The sequence below is a fragment of the Haliotis rufescens genome, unplaced genomic scaffold, assembly GCF_023055435.1.
Source record: "Haliotis rufescens isolate VD_foot unplaced genomic scaffold, xgHalRufe1.0.p SCAF_7, whole genome shotgun sequence".
In the NCBI taxonomy this organism is placed as follows: domain Eukaryota; kingdom Metazoa; phylum Mollusca; class Gastropoda; order Lepetellida; family Haliotidae; genus Haliotis; species Haliotis rufescens.
The window spans coordinates 20,491,050-20,512,925 of record NW_025964361.1 but is presented as its reverse complement, the minus strand read 5'-3'; the positions used below and the strand labels follow the sequence as shown (position 1 = coordinate 20,512,925).

General features: G+C 43.6%; 1 protein-coding gene across 6 annotated transcripts in view; it reads left to right on the top strand.

The window, feature by feature from the left end:
• LOC124139819 (putative oxidoreductase GLYR1) overlaps positions 1-21,876 on the top strand; it is a 107,023-nt gene that overhangs the window by 15,054 nt on the left and 70,093 nt on the right. For 4 of the 6 annotated variants that reach the window (XM_046507166.2, XM_046507169.2, XM_046507168.2 and 1 more), the window contains exons 6-7: positions 7,237-7,407; positions 17,941-17,988. In XM_046507166.2, the coding sequence (XP_046363122.1) occupies positions 7,237-7,407; positions 17,941-17,988 (219 nt within the window). The remainder of the gene's footprint in view (positions 1-7,236; positions 7,408-17,940; positions 17,989-21,876) is intronic. The other 2 variants (XM_046507171.2, XM_046507170.2) reach the window with 1 other exon arrangement.

Here is a 21,876-nt window from a genome sequence, read left to right as displayed (position 1 = left end):
CGTGCCTATATGGTTGAAGATCAGTAACGTTAATTCCGACCGCAGGCCTGGGACCTCGATATCGTTCTGCGCAACCTGTCTTGTCAGACTTACGAGCCTCTAGATCAGGTCATGTTCGACTTATTGTCTCAGAAAACAGCTTTCCTTCTCTCGCTGGCTACGGCAGCGAGAGTATCAGAAATACATGCCATTGACATCGGTCGGATTACGTTCAATCAGCGTAACCATGGCAACGTCCATCTTGGTCTCAGATGGGATTTTTTAGCAAAAAATCAACTTCCTGGCCAAGATTCGAGAATGTTCCACATTCCTTCCTTGTCTGCCATTATGGGCCCTCATGATCACGCTGATCTCACCCTGTGCCCAGTTCGTGTGCTTTGTATTTACCTGCAGTGATCTGAACAGCGACGACAACATTTTCGATGGCTGTTCATACCGCTCTCAACCAATGCAAAGAAAGAGATTACATGTAATACTCTCTCTTAGCGGTCATTCTCAGAGCTTGCGAGGCGCAAAGACTCGCACCTCCCACCTCCTCCTCACCCGCACGAAGTCTGAGCCATAGCTTCAGCATTAGCACTCCACAGTAATCGTTCGCTGCAAGCTATTATATGGAGGGCTGCTTTTGGAGATCTACTTCAGTGTTTGATTTGCATTATCTCAGAGATATCTCAACAGAAGATGTTGAAGGACTCAAACAGTTTGGCCCACTCGTGGTGGCACAACAGATCGCCCAGAAAAGACAGTGAATTTGTGCTTTATTCACTTTGGACTTTTTGATCGACACTTCGTGCCAGATAACAGGTTACAATAAAAACTGTTGGTGAATGTACGCATGCTTATGGTTTTTTGTTGTGTGCAGTACTTTGGCTTTTTTATTATGGTTATTTGGTGTATGCATCGTCTTCCCATACTTTATAGTACTGCTTGTATTTTTTAGTTACCTTGTATACTGCTCTGTAACTAAATTATGCGCCGACCACACTTCGATCGCAGTTCAACTGACGTGTGCAGTTGTCCTGTCGCATCGATATTTAGTTGTGTGTCGAAGAGCATTAACCATGGTATTTTTAGTTACCTTGTCTACGGCGAGTTCTGTAACTAAATTATACCCGACCACACTTCGATCGCAATTCAACTGACGTGTGCAGTTGTCCTGTCGCATCGATAGTTACTTGTGGGTCGAAGAGCATTAACCATGCTGTTTTAGTTACCTTGTATACTGCGAGTTGCTCTGGACCTTAACTATACGTCGACCACACTTCGATAGCAGTTCAACTGACGCGTGCAGTTGTCCTGTCGCATCGATAATTAGGTGTGTGTCCAAGAGCATTAACCATGCTCTGCGTTCGTGATAAACAACTTGTCTCGTCCGTGCATCTAGTAGAATGTTCTATTGTCACTACAGGGGTGAGGAACTTGGTACATTCGACGTGAAAGAGGTCACTTCCTGATTACTTTCCCGACCCTCCTTCCAGTGTTCCGTCGAATTCTACCCATTTGTACGACTGAAAACAGACTAAAACATGGGTTTTTCAGATTAAAAACGATGTTTTATTGGTCTGTTTTCAGTCGTACGTTCCCATCCTGCCATCCCCACTGGGAAGTAATCCAGTCCAGTCCTGCTTGATGGCTTATTCTTCGAGATTTGTGACATGTCATAGGGAGGTGCGTGCGCAACCGGACGGAAACAAGTTTAATGTTTACATTCCAGCTTCTGGCTTCCTTTTAAATGTGCGACTAGACGTATGAGAGATGAGAGATACCCATTTGTACGACTGAAAACAGACCAATAAAACATCGTTTTTTTAATCTGAAAAACCCATATTTTCTGGAGTGTAGTGCACATTATTTTCTCCCATAAAACACACCACAGTGAGTTTTGATGTTTTTTCCCCACCACACACTAAAGACATTACCGTGAGCATTACCATAACACCGGAAATACCATGTCAGCAAATCCGTATTGAATTACACAGTTTAATCCTGCATAACACTATCTGGTAATCAAAAGTGTTTATTGTATATATGGACTTATGTTTGTAATTTATTTTTTTTAAATTATTCAGAATTTCATTCGATATTGTTTACATTAATTTCAGCAAAAATGTTTGTGAAGTGACTCACCATTATTTACAGCAATCACGGTCAGATTACCGATATTGACACCTTGTAATAAACTTTAGTTGACAGAGAATGGATTAACAAATAAATTCCACACCTTGACTCATAAAAAGACATATTTGTTGTGGTTTGACTGACCGCCTCCGTGCACTAGGAGAGTGGAAGGTCATGGGTTTGAACCCCGGCCGCGTCATACCAAAAGATGTTACTTGTTGTTGCCCTGCCTGGCACTCAGTATTAAGGGGCCAAAACAAGGACTGGTCAGCTGGGAGTCAGTATACTGTGTCTGAGTGGGGTGCTCATGTTAAACTTTGGCATGGTATCTCAATGGGCAAGCATTGTAAAATCGGCATTAGTCCGGACAGGTAAAAGCAGCCACACACACAAATGCATGCCCGTCACTATATAACTGCAATAATCTTGGATGCAAAGTCACCTCACCTGTAGTCTGACTATTGTATGTCAAGATAGCGTTTTTGCAAGTCTGTGGGAAGTCTCAACAGCAACAAGTCAACTTGTTCCATACGGGGAAAAAATCTGTCGATATCAATCAGCTTTTCCAAAGTGGTACTCTTATGGTTTTTATTATATTTAATACACATGGTAAACGTTATGACTAAAATACATGATATTTGAATACATTGTTTTTTTGTACAACAGTATGCAATAATCCTTCTTGCTTCGATCATATAACAGTGTAGAAACATTGTGCAAACAATCCTCACCTCACGACCTCGCTCCCAGCATGCTACACTACTCATCACTTTTTCCTTCATCGCCCGTAGTTAACAGACTTGTTTTGCTTCCACTCTACATTTATGATTGGATTTGTTTTTCTTTTTGGTTGAGCTCAAGAGGTCATGATCCCTCCAGCCTTTGCCCTGACTGACTGGTCCCCTGCTCCTTGGACCAGCGATGCTCTGAGTGTACCCACTTATCCTCCGACCTTTTCTACATTACACCTTCGGACTCCGTCCTTCAGGCTACCTCACCTGCTTTGTCGCCTCTTTCACGGTCGTCCCCTCCTCGTATCTGTTTGCTACGGAGCTTGTCCAATGGGTACTACGATGGCTTTTACCTGTACTGCCTGTGCTCTTCAGCGACGTCACCTCGCCTTCTGTTGTCTGCTGCTGATGCCTATTGATGCCTTTAGACGCTCTTTAGGCTCAGGCGCCTCTTTAAGCGAACACCATCTGTATCTCTGGATTATTTGCAATGGTTATTGTTACCAGTGGAAAGTCCTACCTCTCTACAGGCCCTTTTCACTCGTATCAGCAAGCCCCTAGGGATGTTCCTACATCAGCAGTTCGTACATAGACGACTGCCTGATGAGTTCTCGTCTCGGATTTACCCACCGATTTCTTCACCATCTTGTTTGGCAAATCAACTTCGAGAAGTCAAGAGTTGATTCCCTCCCAGACCCTTCACTTCATCGGGGGAGGGGCTATTCAACTCACATCAAGGTCTCCTCCTCGCCTCTGGTCCAGACAGACCTGTCGACAGGACTCCTGATTCACAGTTGGCCTACTTGGCATGCTCACATCAGTGTAGGATTTGACTTGCCACGGACCCTGCAGTTATATCCTCTGCAGATTTTTCTTCAACCGTGGGTCGATCAGGACACGCCAGACCTGGTTGTAGCTCTCCCAGCCTCGCTTAAGTCTTACCTCCATTAGTGGACCCTTGGGTCGAACATCTACGAAAGGGTCTCTTTGACCGACTTTGTTCCCTCTCACCACCTGCTTTGAAAGAAGGGTTGGGGACCCATCTAAGGGACCTATGTGCCTCAGGATTGTGGACTGTCCCGTTTCTCCACTGGCACATCAACTGTCTGGTGTTTCAAGCAGACATATTGGCCATTCAGACATGGCGGACGATGTTGCGACGGAACTCGCCTCATGACAGCGACGGACAAGGTCTCGGTTGCTCATTACATCAACTGGATGGGATGAACTCACTCACAGTCTCCTGACCTCATGTTCACGGTCTATCATTTCAAAGACGGCGTCCCGTTGGAGGTGAGAGCTCGCCACATCCCGGTCATTTCTAACGTTCTCCATGATGCCCTATCTCAGTCCAATCAGGGCCGCCCAGACGGAGTGGCAGTTACAGCCAAATGTTTTCCAGATGCTTTGCCAGACCTTTGGCCACCCAAACGTTGACTTGTACGCCACACGTTACAACAACCAGCTGCAGACGTCTGTGTCTCCAATACCAGACGCTCTGGTTTTTTTTATCACGATGCACTCGCCATGGAGTGGAAGGACCCCCACGCAGATGCCTTTCCACCTCTGGCGCTCCTTCCCCGTGTTCTCCACAGGAAACATCCAGATTCTTTTGGTAGCGCCTAATTAGCCCAGTCGGACTCGCCGGAGAGCCAGACTTAAGACTTCCCGTATTTCCAGGTCTGCTCAGAAATCCATACATTTGTCAACCACACCTGTGTCCAGAGTTGTTGGATCACATTGACGTCTAGGGGTTTCTCTACAGCTGCGGCTCATGCTACGTGTCAGACGCACCACCCTTCTATGGCCTCCTTGTATGAGCAGAAATGGTTATCTTTTGAGACTTATTGTCGTTAACATGATATGGATCCTACTGTGGCTTCTACTCCATTCATAGCTGATTTTTTCGTCTACTTATGCGAGACCAAACATTTGTCAGACCGTTCCATTACCAGTTGTCTCGGCCATTAACTCGGTCCTCTGTGTATCCAGCTTGCCAATGCTTCTGAAATCGCCGCCATCCTTCGGAGTTATTGTAGAGCCGATCAGCTCATGATCCTCCCCAGCCTTTGCCCTGACTGACTGGTCCCCTGCTCCTTGGACCAGCGATGCTCTGAGTGTACCCACTTATCCTCCGACCTTTTCTACATTACACCTTCGGACTCCGTCCTTCAGGCTACCTCACCTGCTTTGTCGCCTCTTTCATGGTCGTCTCCTCCAACGTATCTGTTTGCTACGGAGCTTGTCAAATGGGTACTACGATGGCTCTAGCCATTACTGCCTGTGCCCCTTCGGCGATGTCACCTCGCCTTCTGTTGTCTGCTATTGATGCCGCAGGCGCCTCAAGCACCTCTTTTAGCGCACACCGTCTGTATCTCCAGATTATTTGCAATGGTTGTTGTTACCAGTGGAAAGTCCAACCTCTCTTCAGGCCCTTTTCACTCGTATCAGCAAGCCCCTAGGGATGTTCCTACATCAGTGGGGAATCCTCTTCAGTTCGTACATAGACAACTGCCTGATGAGCGATCCCTCGTCTCCGTTGTTCTGCCTTTTTGGTTACATTCAACCATTTTTCAGGCTTATGCCCATACTGCCATGGATCCGCCTAGGGCTTCCCATCCACAAGAAATTCTGGTGTTGGCACCCTAAATGGCACTCCACAACATCATCTCCGTCACAGACATCGTCCGAGGTTGTTTTTCGCCAACTTCTACTCCGAGATCTGTGCATTAAACTCTGTACCAAGGTTCCTACGTATTCTAGTACCTCCAGTTGCAACATAATTAAGACCCAGCCTTACCTGTAACCAGGCATAGTGGTGATGTATTACGGGACTAGTGAAGTTGAACATGACCATGGTTTGAAGACAAAATGGCAGTCTAGTCTAGTCTAGTCCGTGCTCTGGCCCGACAACTCAATTGCAAATGGGGATATGCAGTTGAGGTTTAAAAATATAGGGAATCAGAGTATTGTACTTATCCTGACACAACAGGTCATGACCCCCACCCGTCCACCCCCTAGCGTTGGATCCACTTGTCACCTGCCTACGGGTGATCATGGAAAAAGTGATGAGTAGAGCAGGAGCATGCTGGGAGCGAGGTAGTAGGAGGATGTGTTCTGGTGAGGATTGTTTTCACAATGTTCTACACTGGTATATGATGGAAGCAAGAAGGAATATTGCATACTGTTGTGTCAGGATAAGGATATAAATTAAGGGAATTCTCTGATTCCCTATATTTATGATAATATAATGGTTTCAATATAATTCTTTGGATCGTTGCATCAAAATTCTTGAAGTAATATTATTGTTTGTTTTTTAGCTGTTTTTTAATAGAAAATGAGTTGCTATTTCCAGCTTTGTTTACGTAAAATATAAACGGTAATCTTCATTTCTGCTTATTAAGCAATGTGAAGCAGAACTGGAAATACAATTTAAATGGTGAATCATCATATCTACTCATATTTTATCTCAAATTTCACTTTTCTATTAGCCAATTGAAGTTTGTTATCCCCTGAATACCCTGAAGGGATATTATGTAGTTTTTTACCATGCATAATATGATGTTGACCGATAGCGCTCGGTGACCCCTGCATGCTGTGTATACACTAATCAATAACAAAAACACATGTCAGTCTGGCTGCACCTCTTTATTTCATATCGTTAGTTATGATATCCAGTCTCAGATTGTAATGTCCAGCAAGTACTTTTTTGAAAATATCTAGTTGTCAAATTTCGAAATGTCTGGTTTGCATTTTTTCTAATAGGACATTTTGATTTCACAACTGGCCAAGTCCGGCGCACAGACCAGTTTCTGGATCCCTGCTTACAAGTGTAAACATTTACTAGAACATAGAATATAAATCTTTCAGAAATGTAGAAGGCATGAAAATGTGCTTAAAACCAGCAAAGGGGAACTCATATGTTTTTTTATTAATGACGTGAAGTGCTGCATCACAGGTTACTGAATGTATAATTGTGTGATCCTAATCATCAGCCTTTACCTGGCATTCTGCTTATAAAACCAGAGGTGTTGGCACACAATATTGTTGATCATCTTTCATGAGCTTCCATCCTTGGCTAAAATACCCTACACTTCATGTGTGACTCTTGAATGTTCTGTTAACCTCCGCCTCCACCCCTGTACTTGCATGATCTACCTCCCAGTTCACTCAGCAGGGATGCACTTGATATGGTTCTCAGCCAGCTGGGCACACTCAAACTTTTTGGATTGCCAATACTGTCATTCATGATACTAGCTTCACAACCTGCTCAACTGTTGTCTCTGATTGCAATAAGTGCATTCCTGCATGTGTGTCTGTCTGATATTTTATAATCTTTGTGTGCATGGCTCTAACCTCTTTAGTTGCTTTGCTTTGTCCCAACTAGTCAAAGAAAGGCGTAGAGGAGCGCCAGTCATCGGCTCCTGTCCGGAGTGGCCGGAGGAGCCTGGACAATAGGCGCAGATCAGGGGAGTCTGCAGAGAGACGCAGGTCGTCTAGCGTTATCAATGGCACAAGCAAATCACGTGATTCGTCAGTAGATAGCGTTGTCAAGAAGGTGAGAACCTTGGCAACAACATTGTCATAGTAATGATGAGCGTAATTTGGAAGGTTTGTTCTGTCTAGTGTTGCCTGTTAAACACATGGAAACCAGTAGCAGCTCAAGTGAGTGACTGGAAGGGTTAAATGTGAAGCATGTTTGAAACACAGCTCAATCATGTATAAGGAAGGATGATATGTGTTTAAACCTCACCTGCACCAAAGGTTCTTGTGAGCTTATGTATGGTCTATCGTCTGTTGTGCAGTACTTTTACCATGGCATTTTAGATGCTTTCTTTCTGAATCATCCCCTAAATCAACTCTGGTCAAATCTGTTAGGTTGGAAATTTGTAATTTAGAATGACAGAAAATGTCTTTGAAGGAACTTCTTCTTAAACCCAAGCAATGGACACTCACAAACACTGTTTTTCCTGACTGAGCAGTCTGAAATACTGCATAGCTGATCAAGAGGGAGTATTGTCAAATTTACAAACATTTGGTTCTACTTGTGTCACAATGCTTTGACTTTTATGTGTTGAATTTTATGACATCATTATAGTGAAAAGTACTTTAGGACAAAATATTTCAATGGCAGTTTCATTTGCTCTTAGGTAATCAGTATGAAGAGTAGCTGTGATAATTAATTATTTCTTTTCCTGTAGAAATTTCCTCCTTCACTTCGATCGTATAACACTTAACCCCAAACATGCCTCTTCTACATCCAGGGTGACCGTTGCCCTTGATCCCTATTTCCTTCTCATCTTTGAGCAAGCTGAGATCTGTCTATGGCATATCAAGCCGAGGAAGACCCAGCAAGCGTAGATGGAGAGTTTGTGGAGAGAGGCAGCAGCCATGGTTACAATCTCCGCATTGATGATTATGGCAACGACATCACTGACTGGTGCTGTTTCCTCCCCTGGACAGATGTTTCAACATCTACACTATACTATCTACAACCTTGAGCCAGGTGTTTGGCTCACTGGATGTCATTGCCACCAGGACTGTTTTGTACCAGCATCTGTATTGTCAATGATTTGTCCATGGCTGCAAATGTCTTTCTTGCCATGGAGACACAACCGTGATATGGCATTGGTGACTGGTTCTGTTCCCTGACTTGGACAGGCGCCTTCACTCTCCATGCACTCCAAGCACATTGGTGTCTCGGATGCTAGTGTACCAGGACTGTGCTACACCAGCACCACTCCTTTTCCTGTATCGTAGGACACCAAAGGGGATTCTACTGCAAGACAAGAGGATTGATCCTATGTTCATAGCTAACTACTTGCTGTGAGCAGTCAAGAAGTTACATGCGGTACCATAGGGATATTGTGAGCCATCACCCCCGTCCTAGCATCTCTGGGTCTAGCACAGTGATGGGGATAAGAGCCATGATGAAGCTTGAGGGTTGGAAGAAACACCTATGGCCAGGGACCTATGAGTAGGCCAACACCAACTGGTGTCACAGCCATACGAACTGATATAGAAGACAGTGGAACAGTCTCTAACCCAATAGACTGTTTTTCATATGCTTGGTTACGGCAGCTTGTATTGGGGGAAATGATGCCTTTGTGTAATGCCGATAAAGTTTAACAGGGGACCAGATGCCAAGTGTCACATAGGCCTCATGGGGCATGTTGTCATGAAACACTCACAACTAGGGGAGGATGCAACTGTCACCAGCACTGGGGCATGACATTGCTTAACTTGCATTATGTCCATTTCGTGGAAGACTTGGAAGATGTCATAAAGATGTCTTTGGTGAATGGACAGCTTCTTGGCCAACTATTAAAGCTCTTGTTGATATCCGATACACCTTGAGAATGCCAGCACAACACTTGTGAAAGCATTCAGATTGTCATTACAGTCTCCTGCTGAGTGCCAGATACTTCCCATGTGCCACAGTAAGTAATCAGGGACTGTTGGGCTCTTGTTGGTTGTTTGCAAAAACTTGAAGTTCTGATCCTCTGAGCGTCACATATCGGAAGCTGCACAGATACTTGACCATGGAGTATAACTTGGCATATTAGATTAAGGATGTATGATCTAGTCTAGTCCAGGCATAATCCGGCACCTGTTACCAATAACGCAAGCTGCAGATCCCACCTCCAACTGTGGGATAAACGTTGCAATGTGTTGTGTCAGGATAAAAATTTATCTACATTAATGCTGTATCCGTGATAATAGTACAATTATCCTGACACAACAAATCCCGTCCCTGTTCCGATATCAAACTATGTACTGATGAGAGTGTCATGAGGGATCAAGAACAGATAACTCTGATTGGTAAGCAGTGGTAACACGCACCTCAGATGTAGAAGAGGGACATTGTGGGTTCTGGTTTATATGAAATTGCAATGTGTTGCAATAAGTATTCTGATATCATGAATATCAAAATTCATGTAATATTACAACTTGTAAAATATTTTGTCTTTAGAGCCTCTATAAGAAATTAAAGTTGACCTCTGAAACGTTTTGCCCACTACTCAGCCATTTGTTTTTATATCAATGCTCAGATGACCATGAATTAAGTGTGTGGAATGTGCAAAGAATGTGTGATATCATATTGTCAGGTCCATTGCACAGAGGGTATTGGCTGTTTTTTTATGTATAAATGTGTCATTGACATGCAGTGAGAATGTTTATAATGAAGAAACATGGGATTGTGATTTGTCGTTTGATTTGTTACTTTTCTGTTGACTCTATTGATCTTTAAAAACAAAAAAAGAATTCTATCTGTGATAAGTGAGCTGCAGAGTCTTATGGCTATGAGTTGGTCTTTGACATGGACCGCTATTGTTAATGCTGAACTTGAACTCCAGGCCTTGTCTTGGTTCAGATGGTAGCAGGAGTCCATGACAGATAAACTGTGCCCATCAACACATATGCTCATTTCTTGTCTAAGATAGATTATTGCTCTACTATATATTATTCTCATGAATATCACTGGAAAATACCCATAGTTTTGGAAAATGTTTTTATATTATCCAAGTAGATATTTAACTCTTTCACAAACCACGTATGAAGATTTCACCATGTTGCGTGACCTGTGAGGCTTAGTATTGAAGATATTCTTAATGGGGAAAAGGGATGTGGCTTCTGTTGCAGTCAGTGTTTCACCAAGCTATTATGGAGCATTACAGCAAGGTTTGGTTATATGTCCAAGTATTGATAAATCACAATTCAGATATTCTTGAGATGTTAGCATGAAGCTTGACATCAGCATGTTTGTGTTCTTGCTTGTTTAAAATCTTCAGTGAAACTCATTTGTCATCTTTGTTTTATAAGTAGTTTGTCCACATTGTTATAACCAATGCCCTGGAACCATGTAAGACATGGCTGACACACAGCCTCATTGTCGAGGAACAGCATACATGTGACTCGTGTTTCCCAGGGTCCACATGGTCCAGGCTGTTAATTACAACAATGTGGAGGTACCGAGGGGGAAATGTTAGTCCAGATGGTGATGCAGGATTGCTTCATCAATAGTCAGGCTGGTATTTCAATGGTGTTCAATGTCTTATATTTGTGGGAGACGCACTGCTGTGATGGGCAGGTAAGCTCATCTCTCACATCAGACAATGGTCAAGCTAAACATGCATCCAAGGAAATGCAATCATACCTTTCCGGCCAGACACAGTATATAGTAAGCTGATAACATTTGCAGGTTTATTGAAAACATGTTCTAAAAATGATATGAGATACAAATGAACTGATTGCAACTGATGTTTTAAGAACATTCTCATTGGTGAAATACCAGCCTGACAATAACTACATGCTACAATGGTGTCCGAGAGTGCAGTGAGTCTGGGGACCATGGAAACACGGTGTAGAGAGTGTATGACATCAACATGTATGTGCTAACTGCTTCAGGTGACCGAGGAAGCTAGGACACATTCAGATAAACAGATGTACAGCTTGTTAGGAAATCATGCCCTGAAATTTGGCTGAAGATGACATAAGATTTCCTGCCTGCAATATTTATCAAAGTTGGCGGCACATCCAGTTCAGTGTGGCAAAAGGCTGTATCATGCCGCATATTCCATTATGTATAGCATAAGGCAGTGTCATGCAGTATATTCCATTATGTATAGCATAAGGCAGTGTCATGCAGTATATTCCATTATGTATGGCGTAAGGCAGTGTCATGCAGTATATTCCATTATGTATAGCAAAAGGCTGTATCATGCCGCATATTCCATTATGTATAGCATAAGGCAGTGTCATGCAGTATATTCCATTATGTATGGCGTAAGGCAGTGTCATGCTGCATATTCCATATATTTTTTACTTATCCTGCATTACTCCTTAATGCATTCACTGCTTACTTATGACAACTAGAAGGACAGCGCTGCGAAGGTCCTGGGTGAAGAAATTAAATTGTTGTTCTCAAGTCCCAATCAGTGGCCTTCCGTCGCTGTCCTGTGACCTTGATGACACCTAAGGTCATCTTCACATCACTGCTTGTTGCAGCACAGCTAGGACGTGTCCCAGCGGAGCTCTCCTTTAGGATTAATTTTAGACCTTCAGTTTTCGTCTACAATACAATGATCTGCGATGGGTTATGTATTCTTTTCATATTACTTTCACCATGTTGTGTAGTTTTATGTGAATTAATTAGGCGTGAAAAGACTCTTGTCTTTTTTCCTGCCACAATATTGTTAATCGCCGCCATTTTGAATTGTGTTACAATCGTTTGCCTGCCAAGGTAGTCATATTGTTTACAATTCTCAGCTACGTATGTATAACATATTCTTATGTTCTTAAATACTACTAGCTTTGGCGTAACAGTGAGTTGCATATACTCAAATTATTGTATACTTTTTCAACTCGTTAAAAATATGGTTGCCGATAGATTAATATCAAATCTACGGCTTTCTTCCAGTCCCGCTTCATCAACAATTCTTTTATTGCGTACCTATGTTTATGCGATTAAGTAGTTTTTTGTTGGTCTTTTTGGTTCACATTGAGTTGCGTACATATGTACTATTGTATACTCTTGCAACTCGTAGTTTTGCCGATAGATTATTGTTCAATTCTATGGCATTCTTCCAGTACCGCCTCATCAACAATGGCGTAACTGTGTAAACTTATGATTGAGCGTGGTACTAATTGTCGTGGGAAAAATCTTACAAAGATTATCATCCACGTTGTTTGGTCTGTACGCAGATGTGCTCTCCAAACCCTACATGAAAATATAAATACCCTTGGTTTACATTGAATTGCGCATACAAAAATATTGTATACCCTTGCAACTCATAATTTTGCCGATAGATTATTGTTCAATTCTTCGGCACTCTTCCAGTATTGTCTCATCAACAAGGGTTTAACTGCATAACAAACCTTTGAGCATTGTACTAATTGTCGTGGAAAAAACCTTACAAAGATTATCATCCACGTTGGTTGGTTTGCGTGCAGATGTGCTCTCCAATCTCTAAATGTAAATAGCCTTGGTTTACATTGAATTGCGCATATAAAAATATTGTATACCCTTGCAATTCGTATTTTTGCCGATAGATTATTGTTAAATTCTACGGCATTCTTCCAGTACCATTTCTTCAATGGTTTAATTGCGTAACTTATGTTTGCGTGGTGTACATATTGTCGTGGAATAATCGCCCAAAGATCTTTATCCACGGTCCTAGGCATGCACGTAGATGTGCTCGCCAAAATTCAAAATGTAATTTTTGTGTAAATCTCTAATCCAACGAGTTTACTATATGAAAGCAGGTTACTCACAATCATATTTTGCAGTTATTCCGTCGTGAGACGAGAGGAATGTCACTATCGCAGAATAGCGAAAGACATGGTTCGGTCATTACCACCCAACCGTTATTATCGGCAGTTATGACGCCTGTGACTGCAGAAGTACACGATCTACAGAAATCAACAATACCGGAGGATTTTGTGAGTATCATAACTGCTCCTATTTTTTCAGCCGCCGGACACTTCCAGATACATGTATGTTAATCTGCGACGTCGGCGACAGCACCAGCGTATCAAGATGCTATGATTGGGGTAGATTAGACGCAAGCCTTGATCCAGTCAATACCTTTGAGCTTTGTGTCTCATTTATCTGCGCCGAGCGCAGCACTTGACTACAACCCAAGCACTCCTATTACGCAAGCAACGCACAATCAGCTTAGCGCTGTTCCAATATATCCAGACCTGCGCTGAACGCAGCGTCTGCGTACCAATCAAGGTCCCTACAATGACGTTAGCCCAAAGGCTTACAGTGTACTCAGTTATGTAACCGGCACATGATCAGCTTAGCACATGTACCCGATTGGGTAGCAGACCATCTCAGTAATGCCCTCCCCTGATAACGGGGTAAATAAGAGGGACACCACGAGGTCATTGGAGGAAGACTTCTCCAAAACTCACATTTGCTCCGTCATTTAAGCGACCAATATTGTCAATGTTTGCAGTGGATCAGAATCTATTAGAGGATAACCCTATCTTCCAAACTATGGTGTTTTTCCTACAGCGTCAGTTTGACCACAGGAAAATTCATCTTGAGACCGTTCTGACGGAGATTACCGTTACACCCAAGACTTTATAGTGTTTCCAACTGAGATTCTGGTTTCAAGGGCAGTCTATTACGTCAACCTTGGTCATCTACTGCCCTGTTCAATGAACAGATCGCAGACACGCACGTCAAAGTTCCCAAAAAGCTTGGAAAGTCTAAGCGGGCTGGCAAGTCAGGAAATTATAAGCCTAGACGCGCGTTTCTCAGGGAAGACCAGCATTCCCTTACTGGGAAAGGGAGTGGCAGAGACAAGTCTCAAGGACCATTTCGTACTTATCGCACTATATCATGGTGTCCGTATAAGGGTAGAGATAACCCCACCGTTGACCACAGTTTGATTGGGAAAATCCAACATAGACATACTGTTAGTAAGAAGAGCTGTAGAGTGGGTTCACAACCCAGTCTTTACACCAGGGTTTTATCCTCACACCTACCTGGTACTCATGAAGGACCCAGACAAGATGAGAATGATCCACAATCTCTCTGTGTTCAACGAACGTTTGAGTCTTGATCAGTCTCGACTATCCATCCCATCCATAGACTTTTCAGGTCCAGTTCATTGGGGTTCACTACCAATGGTAGTATTTCCCATTTGACATGTCAGTGACACTTATGGCTATTTACAGGAGTAATGAAGCCAATAACTATCTACACTTGATGAACACTTGGTTCGAGTCGTAGATGGAGGGCGGTCTACTGTATCATCAACACATGTCAATAACTGGGATAGACAATCAACGAGGCGAAGTCGGGAGTATTCTCCTTCCTATTGACTTCAGTTCATAGGAGACCTGTTCTAGACAGACCAGGATATCTTATCTGTACCGAGGGACAGATGGCACAAGTTTCTACTTCTGTTGTCATCTACTCTACACCAACCACACACACTTTGCCAGTGGCAAGTGTTGCTAGGGTTAATCACCTCGGCACAGGAGTTAACTAGCATGGGCCGCTAACAAATGCGACCAATTCAATTTTTTCCTGAACCCTTACATCAGGAGTCAGGATCCACTCAAGGCCATCACTCTACCGACTAAGCTAGAGCCTTGCCTCAATTTGTGGCGTTGAATGTCTGCGGAGTCTCTTTATTCGGGTTTTCCCCGAATACACACCTGTTTGTGGACGTCCCCCTTCAGGGGTGGTGTCTTCACTTACAAGACCAGATAAGCTCAGGGCTATGGCCTGGCGCTCAATGGAAGTGGAGTTGGAAGCTTTAATTCTGGCTATATCACATTGGCAGAATCAACTACAGTAACCGACTCGCAATATCAACAGACAACAGCACTGCGGTGTGGTGCCTGTGCAATCGGGGAACAACACACTCCCACTCTCTACTTCTAAGGACATTCAGATTTGTTCCATGTAGTGGATCGGCTGTGACTAAAGTTAATATTTCAGCACATCCCCGGATGTAGAAACATACTGGCCGATACTTTATCACGTCCAGACAGGGTGGCTCCCACCGAGTGGAAATTTCTCACAGAAGCATTCCAGTTACTGCTTCAGGAATTCAGGCAACCAAATATTGACTTGTTTATTACTTGCCTAGGCCACCAACTCATGACGTATATCTCCCCGTTGCCGGATCCGCAGACTTGGGCGGTGGACGAGTTCAGTATCACTTGGGAAGGGCAAAAAACTTACACTTTTCTGCCACCACTTTTACTTCCCAAGGTGATACAGGGGATCAAGGAGACAAGGTATCTCGATCTCTCCTTTGGTCGCACCCTGGTAACCGGCGAGAGGGTAGTTCGTCAAGCTTGGAAAAATCTAGCCGAAAATGATTTACTACCCCTCTCACAGTCGTCCAACCTACTCATCCACCCTCAACAGAAAATTGCCTCACCTAACGTCTGCACGCATGGTTCGTCTTTAAAAGGCGTTTAAGTGCGAAGGGTTATTTCGACACGGGCAGCAAAGCTATAGCTTTAGTTCATTGTTACTCTCCCAGAGACTATACGATGACAAGTGGGGATCACTTGAGACTTTTTACAGGGAAGAAAAGAATCAAGACCCTACGATTGCGTCACAATTCCTAGAGGAATACCTCCTACTTTGCGTACCCCAAAACACTTGGAAGGTAGCACCATTGCTACGTAATTGGCTGCAATTATCTTAGTGTTGGCCGTTTCCGGAAAATCACAATGTGATTAAGGTCACGGAACTACAGGCCATATTATGCCCATTCAGGCTTGAGGATCAGAAGGCCAAGTTCCGCCCTGATTGGGACTTGAACGTGGTACTTCGAGGTTTGCGAGGGCCCCCTTCGAGCCCCTCATTGCATCCTCATTTTCAAGCTCCTTCCCAGCGAGTGACACCTTCGTTACACTCTCGGTATAGTATAGAGAGCTCTGCGAACAGGCTATCGCTGTGAGGAGCTTGCCTCATTTCATGACTCTCACCAAAGGAACAATGGTTTCTCTTGGCATTAGCAATGGCGGTACGGGTGAGGGAACTACATGTGATCGACTCAACCCGGATCCGTTTTGAGCATGGGACGCACGGAACGGGACATCTGGGGTTATGCTGGGATTTTATTGCTAAAATCTACTACCAGGCCAACCCGACCGTTCCTTCACCATCCCACCGATATCGACTAATGTGGGAATCGTACATGATGAAGTTCTCCTGGGCTCAGTGCGAGCAGTTCGAGTTTTCATTCGACGCTCCAAGACTATGCATGGTTCGAGGAAGCGGTCATTGATACCCCTATTTACTTCGTCCACGACCAAAGTTAGTCGCATAATCGCAAACACCATATCTCTATGGTTACGCGCAGTAATCCTTCAGGCCTACGAGATCGCCAAACGGAACTCGCCGAGAGCGAATTACCCTCAAGATCTCAAGGTGTCAGCCTTACCAGGGCTCAACACGGCAATTGTGGTTTTGGAACAATCACGGAAGGATATTTCTGGAGATTCGACACATATTTTCGTTAGTCATAACCTTCGCATTGGGGCTCTCGAGGATGAGACGTTCGAAGTTTGGCCCTCTGGTTGTTATCCTGCAGGTTGCCAACCCCTGACGCAAATAATGAACTCGCCCTATACAGAGCCAGTCAACTTCCATGTGCAGTCACTCAGTCGCCACCAGTGGAAGAATATTAGACAATCTTGTTTGTCAGCGACGGCTCTATGACGTAGTTAGTAAAGAATTAGCTGAAAAGTTATTATTTTCTTTATTACTAAGCGTGTATAGGGAATTTCTCTTTAATGCCTATGTTCAATCTTTTTGATTTTTGAACAACCCTACCGTAATGGCTTTTTTTTCTGAACTTTTCCGCTTCACGGTTTATCGACCAACTGGTGTCGTATTGCAGGGTGTGAATTATTGAGGTTTCTGTATTCTGAAGTTTACCCACCTCCAAACCGTCCGATACAGATGCATTAAGGAGTAATGCAGGATAAGTAAAAAATTTAGTAAAATCTAAATATTTTTTACATTTGTATACTTATCCTGCATTACTACGTTAAAGGCCCACCCGTCGTAAGACTTGCCTCCCCACTTTGGCTTCAGAAACCTCAAAAGTATGTTTTTCTAAGAGCTTGGGCGACAGGCAGTGATGTGAAGATGACCTTAGGTGTCATCAAGGTCACAGGACAGCGACGGAAGGTCACTGATTGGGACTTGAGAACAACAACTTTATTTCTTCACCCTGGACCTTTTCAGCGCTGTCCTTCTAGTTGTCGTAAGTAAGCAGTGAATGCATTAAGGAGTAATGCAGGATAAGTATACAAATGTAAAAAATATTTAGATTTTACTAGGTATGGCATAAGGCAGTGTCGTGCCACATTCCATTATATATGCCATAAGGCAGTGTCGTGCCGTTCATTGCAAACACTTTGTCACCCTTTGTGTAATGGTTAAGATTACCAAGCTGCTTCCTCTCTCAGCCACTGAAGCTGTGGTGGCATCCTGCTGTAGCCATGACAACTGTGGTGGATCCTGTACTCAGGAAGATGGGTTCACAGCCTCGGTTATTGACATGCATTCCTTGTGTTTAAATCTATGGATTTCCTTTTGCAGCCGGCTGAGTCCACAACCAAAGGAAAAAATAAAGATTCAGCTAAGAAGGTAAATATGCAGGGAACGCAAATATTTGTCAAGTTAAACTTCCAATAGAAAATAAGGGGAGATGAATTTCACTTGAGTCCTTTACTGGCTACTAAGTCCAGTGCTGGCCCACCAACCAAACCAACGTCATAAGCACTATGCAACTAAATTATTATTCACATGCTTTGCAAATGGTACAACTGACCTTAAAATTTGATCAGTTCATTTTGATGGGTCAAAGCAACAGAATCTCTCTCCCACTTCTGATGCTTTGTCTCACCTGCCAGTAGTCATGTGATGTGTCAAAAGCTCCTTGCTTTCTGTCGGTCGTGTCTTGTGTATTTCTTGTGTGTAGATTGACAGTCTCCCTTGTACCTTTCTGGTGTCCCCCGCCGTGATATTGCTGGAACATTGCTAAAAGCAGCGTAAAATGATACTCACTCACTCACTCTAATGACTACTACACAAAAATTATGGACACTAGAGATTATTCTTACATTGACTTCTTCCAAATGGCCAAGTTAACAGGGATGTGAAATCTCCGCAGAAACGCGGAAAATCACATTTTATAAAGCAGTAGTGCTCGAAAAAATCATCTGTTAAGGTCTCAAGTTAATACAAACTGATTATGGGTACACTTTCTTCAAAAGTATTTATACATATATCATTAAACTTAGAATGTACCAGCATTTGGATATGGACCTGGTTTAGAAAGGTCAAGGTCAGATTAAGGTTCATGTAATACTTGTAGTATTGTCTGTCCTCCAGTATATACACACACAGATACAGGTAGTGTGAAGTCCTCCAGTATATACACACACAGATACAGGTAGTGTGAAGTCCTCCAGTATATACACACAGATCCAGGTAGTGTGAAGTCCTCCAGTACTGACACACACAGATACAGGTAGTGTGAAGTCCTCCAGTATATACACACAGATCCAGGTAGTGTGAAGTCCTCCAGTATATACACACAGATACAGGTAGTGTGAAGTCCTCCAGTACTGACACACACAGATCCAGGCAGTGTGAAGTCCTCCAGTATATACACACAGATACAGGTAGTGTGAAGTCCTCCAGTATATACACACAGATACAGGCAGTGTGAAGTCCTCCAGTATATACACACAGATACAGGTAGTGTGAAGTCCTCCAGTATATACACACAGATACAGGCAGTGTGAAGTCCTCCAGTATTGACACACACAGATACAGGCAGTGTGAAGTCCTCCAGTATTGACACACAGATACAGGTAGTGTGAAGTCCTCCAGTATATACACACAGATACAGGTAGTGTGAAGTCCTCCAGTATTGACACACACAGATACAGGTAGTGTGAAGTCCTCCAGTATATACACACAGATACAGGTAGTGTGAAGTCCTCCAGTATATACACACAGATCCAGGTAGTGTGAAGTCCTCCAGTACTGACACACACAGATACAGGTAGTGTGAAGTCCTCCAGTATATACACACAGATACAGGTAGTGTGAAGTCCTCCAGTATATACACACAGATACAGGTAGTGTGAAGTCCTCCAGTATATACACACAGATCCAGGTAGTGTGAAGTCCTCCAGTACTGACACACACAGATCCAGGCAGTCTGAAGTCCTCCAGTATATACACACAGATCCAGGTAGTGTGAAGTCCTCCAGTATTGACACACAGAGATCCAGGCAGTGTGAAGTCCTCCAGTATATACACACAGATCCAGGTAGTGTGAAGTCCTCCAGTACTGACACACACAGATACAGGTAGTGTGAAGTCCTCCAGTATATACACACAGATACAGGTAGTGTGAAGTCCTCCAGTATATACACACAGATACAGGTAGTGTGAAGTCCTCCAGTATATACACACAGATACAGGTAGTGTGAAGTCCTCCAGTACTGACACACACAGATCCAGGCAGTGTGAAGTCCTCCAGTATATACACACAGATACAGGTAGTGTGAAGTCCTCCAGTATATACACACAGATACAGGCAGTGTGAAGTCCTCCAGTATATACACACAGATACAGGTAGTGTGAAGTCCTCCAGTATATACACACAGATACAGGCAGTGTGAAGTCCTCCAGTATTGACACACACAGATACAGGCAGTGTGAAGTCCTCCAGTATTGACACACAGATACAGGTAGTGTGAAGTCCTCCAGTATATACACACAGATACAGGTAGTGTGAAGTCCTCCAGTATTGACACACACAGATACAGGTAGTGTGAAGTCCTCCAGTATATACACACAGATACAGGCAGTGTGAAGTCCTCCAGTATATACACACAGATCCAGGTAGTGTGAAGTCCTCCAGTACTGACACACACAGATACAGGTAGTGTGAAGTCCTCCAGTATATACACACAGATACAGGTAGTGTGAAGTCCTCCAGTATATACACACAGATACAGGTAGTGTGAAGTCCTCCAGTATATACACACAGATCCAGGTAGTGTGAAGTCCTCCAGTACTGACACACACAGATCCAGGCAGTGTGAAGTCCTCCAGTATATACACACAGATCCAGGTAGTGTGAAGTCCTCCAGTATTGACACACACAGATCCAGGCAGTGTGAAGTCCTCCAGTATATACACACAGATCCAGGTAGTGTGAAGTCCTCCAGTACTGACACACACAGATACAGGTAGTGTGAAGTCCTCCAGTATATACACACAGATCCAGGTAGTGTGAAGTCCTCCAGTATATACACACAGATACAGGTAGTGTGAAGTCCTCCAGTATATACACACAGATACAGGTAGTGTGAAGTCCTCCAGTATTGACACACACAGATACAGGTAGTGTGAAGTCCTCCAGTATATACACACAGATACAGGTAGTGTGAAGTTCTCCAGTATTGACACACACAGATACAGGTAGTGTGAAGTCCTCCAGTATATACACACAGATACAGGTAGTGTGAAGTCCTCCAGTATATACACACAGATACAGGTAGTGTGAAGTCCTCCAGTATTGACACACACAGATACAGGCAGTGTGAAGTCCTCCAGTATATACACACAGATACAGGTAGTGTGAAGTCCTCCAGTATTGACACACACAGATACAGGTAGTGTGAAGTCCTCCAGTATATACACACAGATACAGGTAGTGTGAAGTCCTCCAGTATTGACACACACAGATACAGGTAGTGTGAAGTCCTCCAGTATTGACACACACAGATACAGGTAGTGTTTAGTCCTCTAGTGTTGACACACACAGATACAGGCAGTGTGAAGTCCTCCAGTATTGACACACACAGATACAGGTAGTGTGAAGTCCTCCAGTATTGACACACACAGATACAGGTAGTGTTTAGTCCTCTAGTGTTGACACACACAGATACAGGCAGTGTGAAGTCCTCCAGTATTGACACACACAGATACAGGCAGTGTGAAGTCCTCCAGTATATACACACAGATACAGGTAGTGTGAAGTCCTCCAGTATATACACACAGATACAGGTAGTGTGAAGTCCTCCAGTATTGACACACACAGATACAGGTAGTGTGAAGTCCTCCAGTACTGACACACTCAGATACAGGCAGTATGGAGTCCTCCAGTATTGACACGCACGCAGATACAGGCAGTGTGGAGTCCTCCAGTATTGACACACACAGGTTCATGTAGTGTGAAGTCCTCCAGTACTGACACACACAGATCCAGGCAGTGTGAAGTCCTCCAGTACTGACACACACAGATACAGGTAGTGTGAAGTCCTCCAGTACTGACACACTCAGATACAGGCAGTATGGAGTCCTCCAGTATATACACACAGATACAGGTAGTGTGAAGTCCTCCAGTATTGACACACAGATACAGGTAGTGTGAAGTCCTCCAGTATTGACACACAGATACAGGCAGTGTGAAGTCCTCCAGTATATACACACAGATCCAGGCAGTGTGAA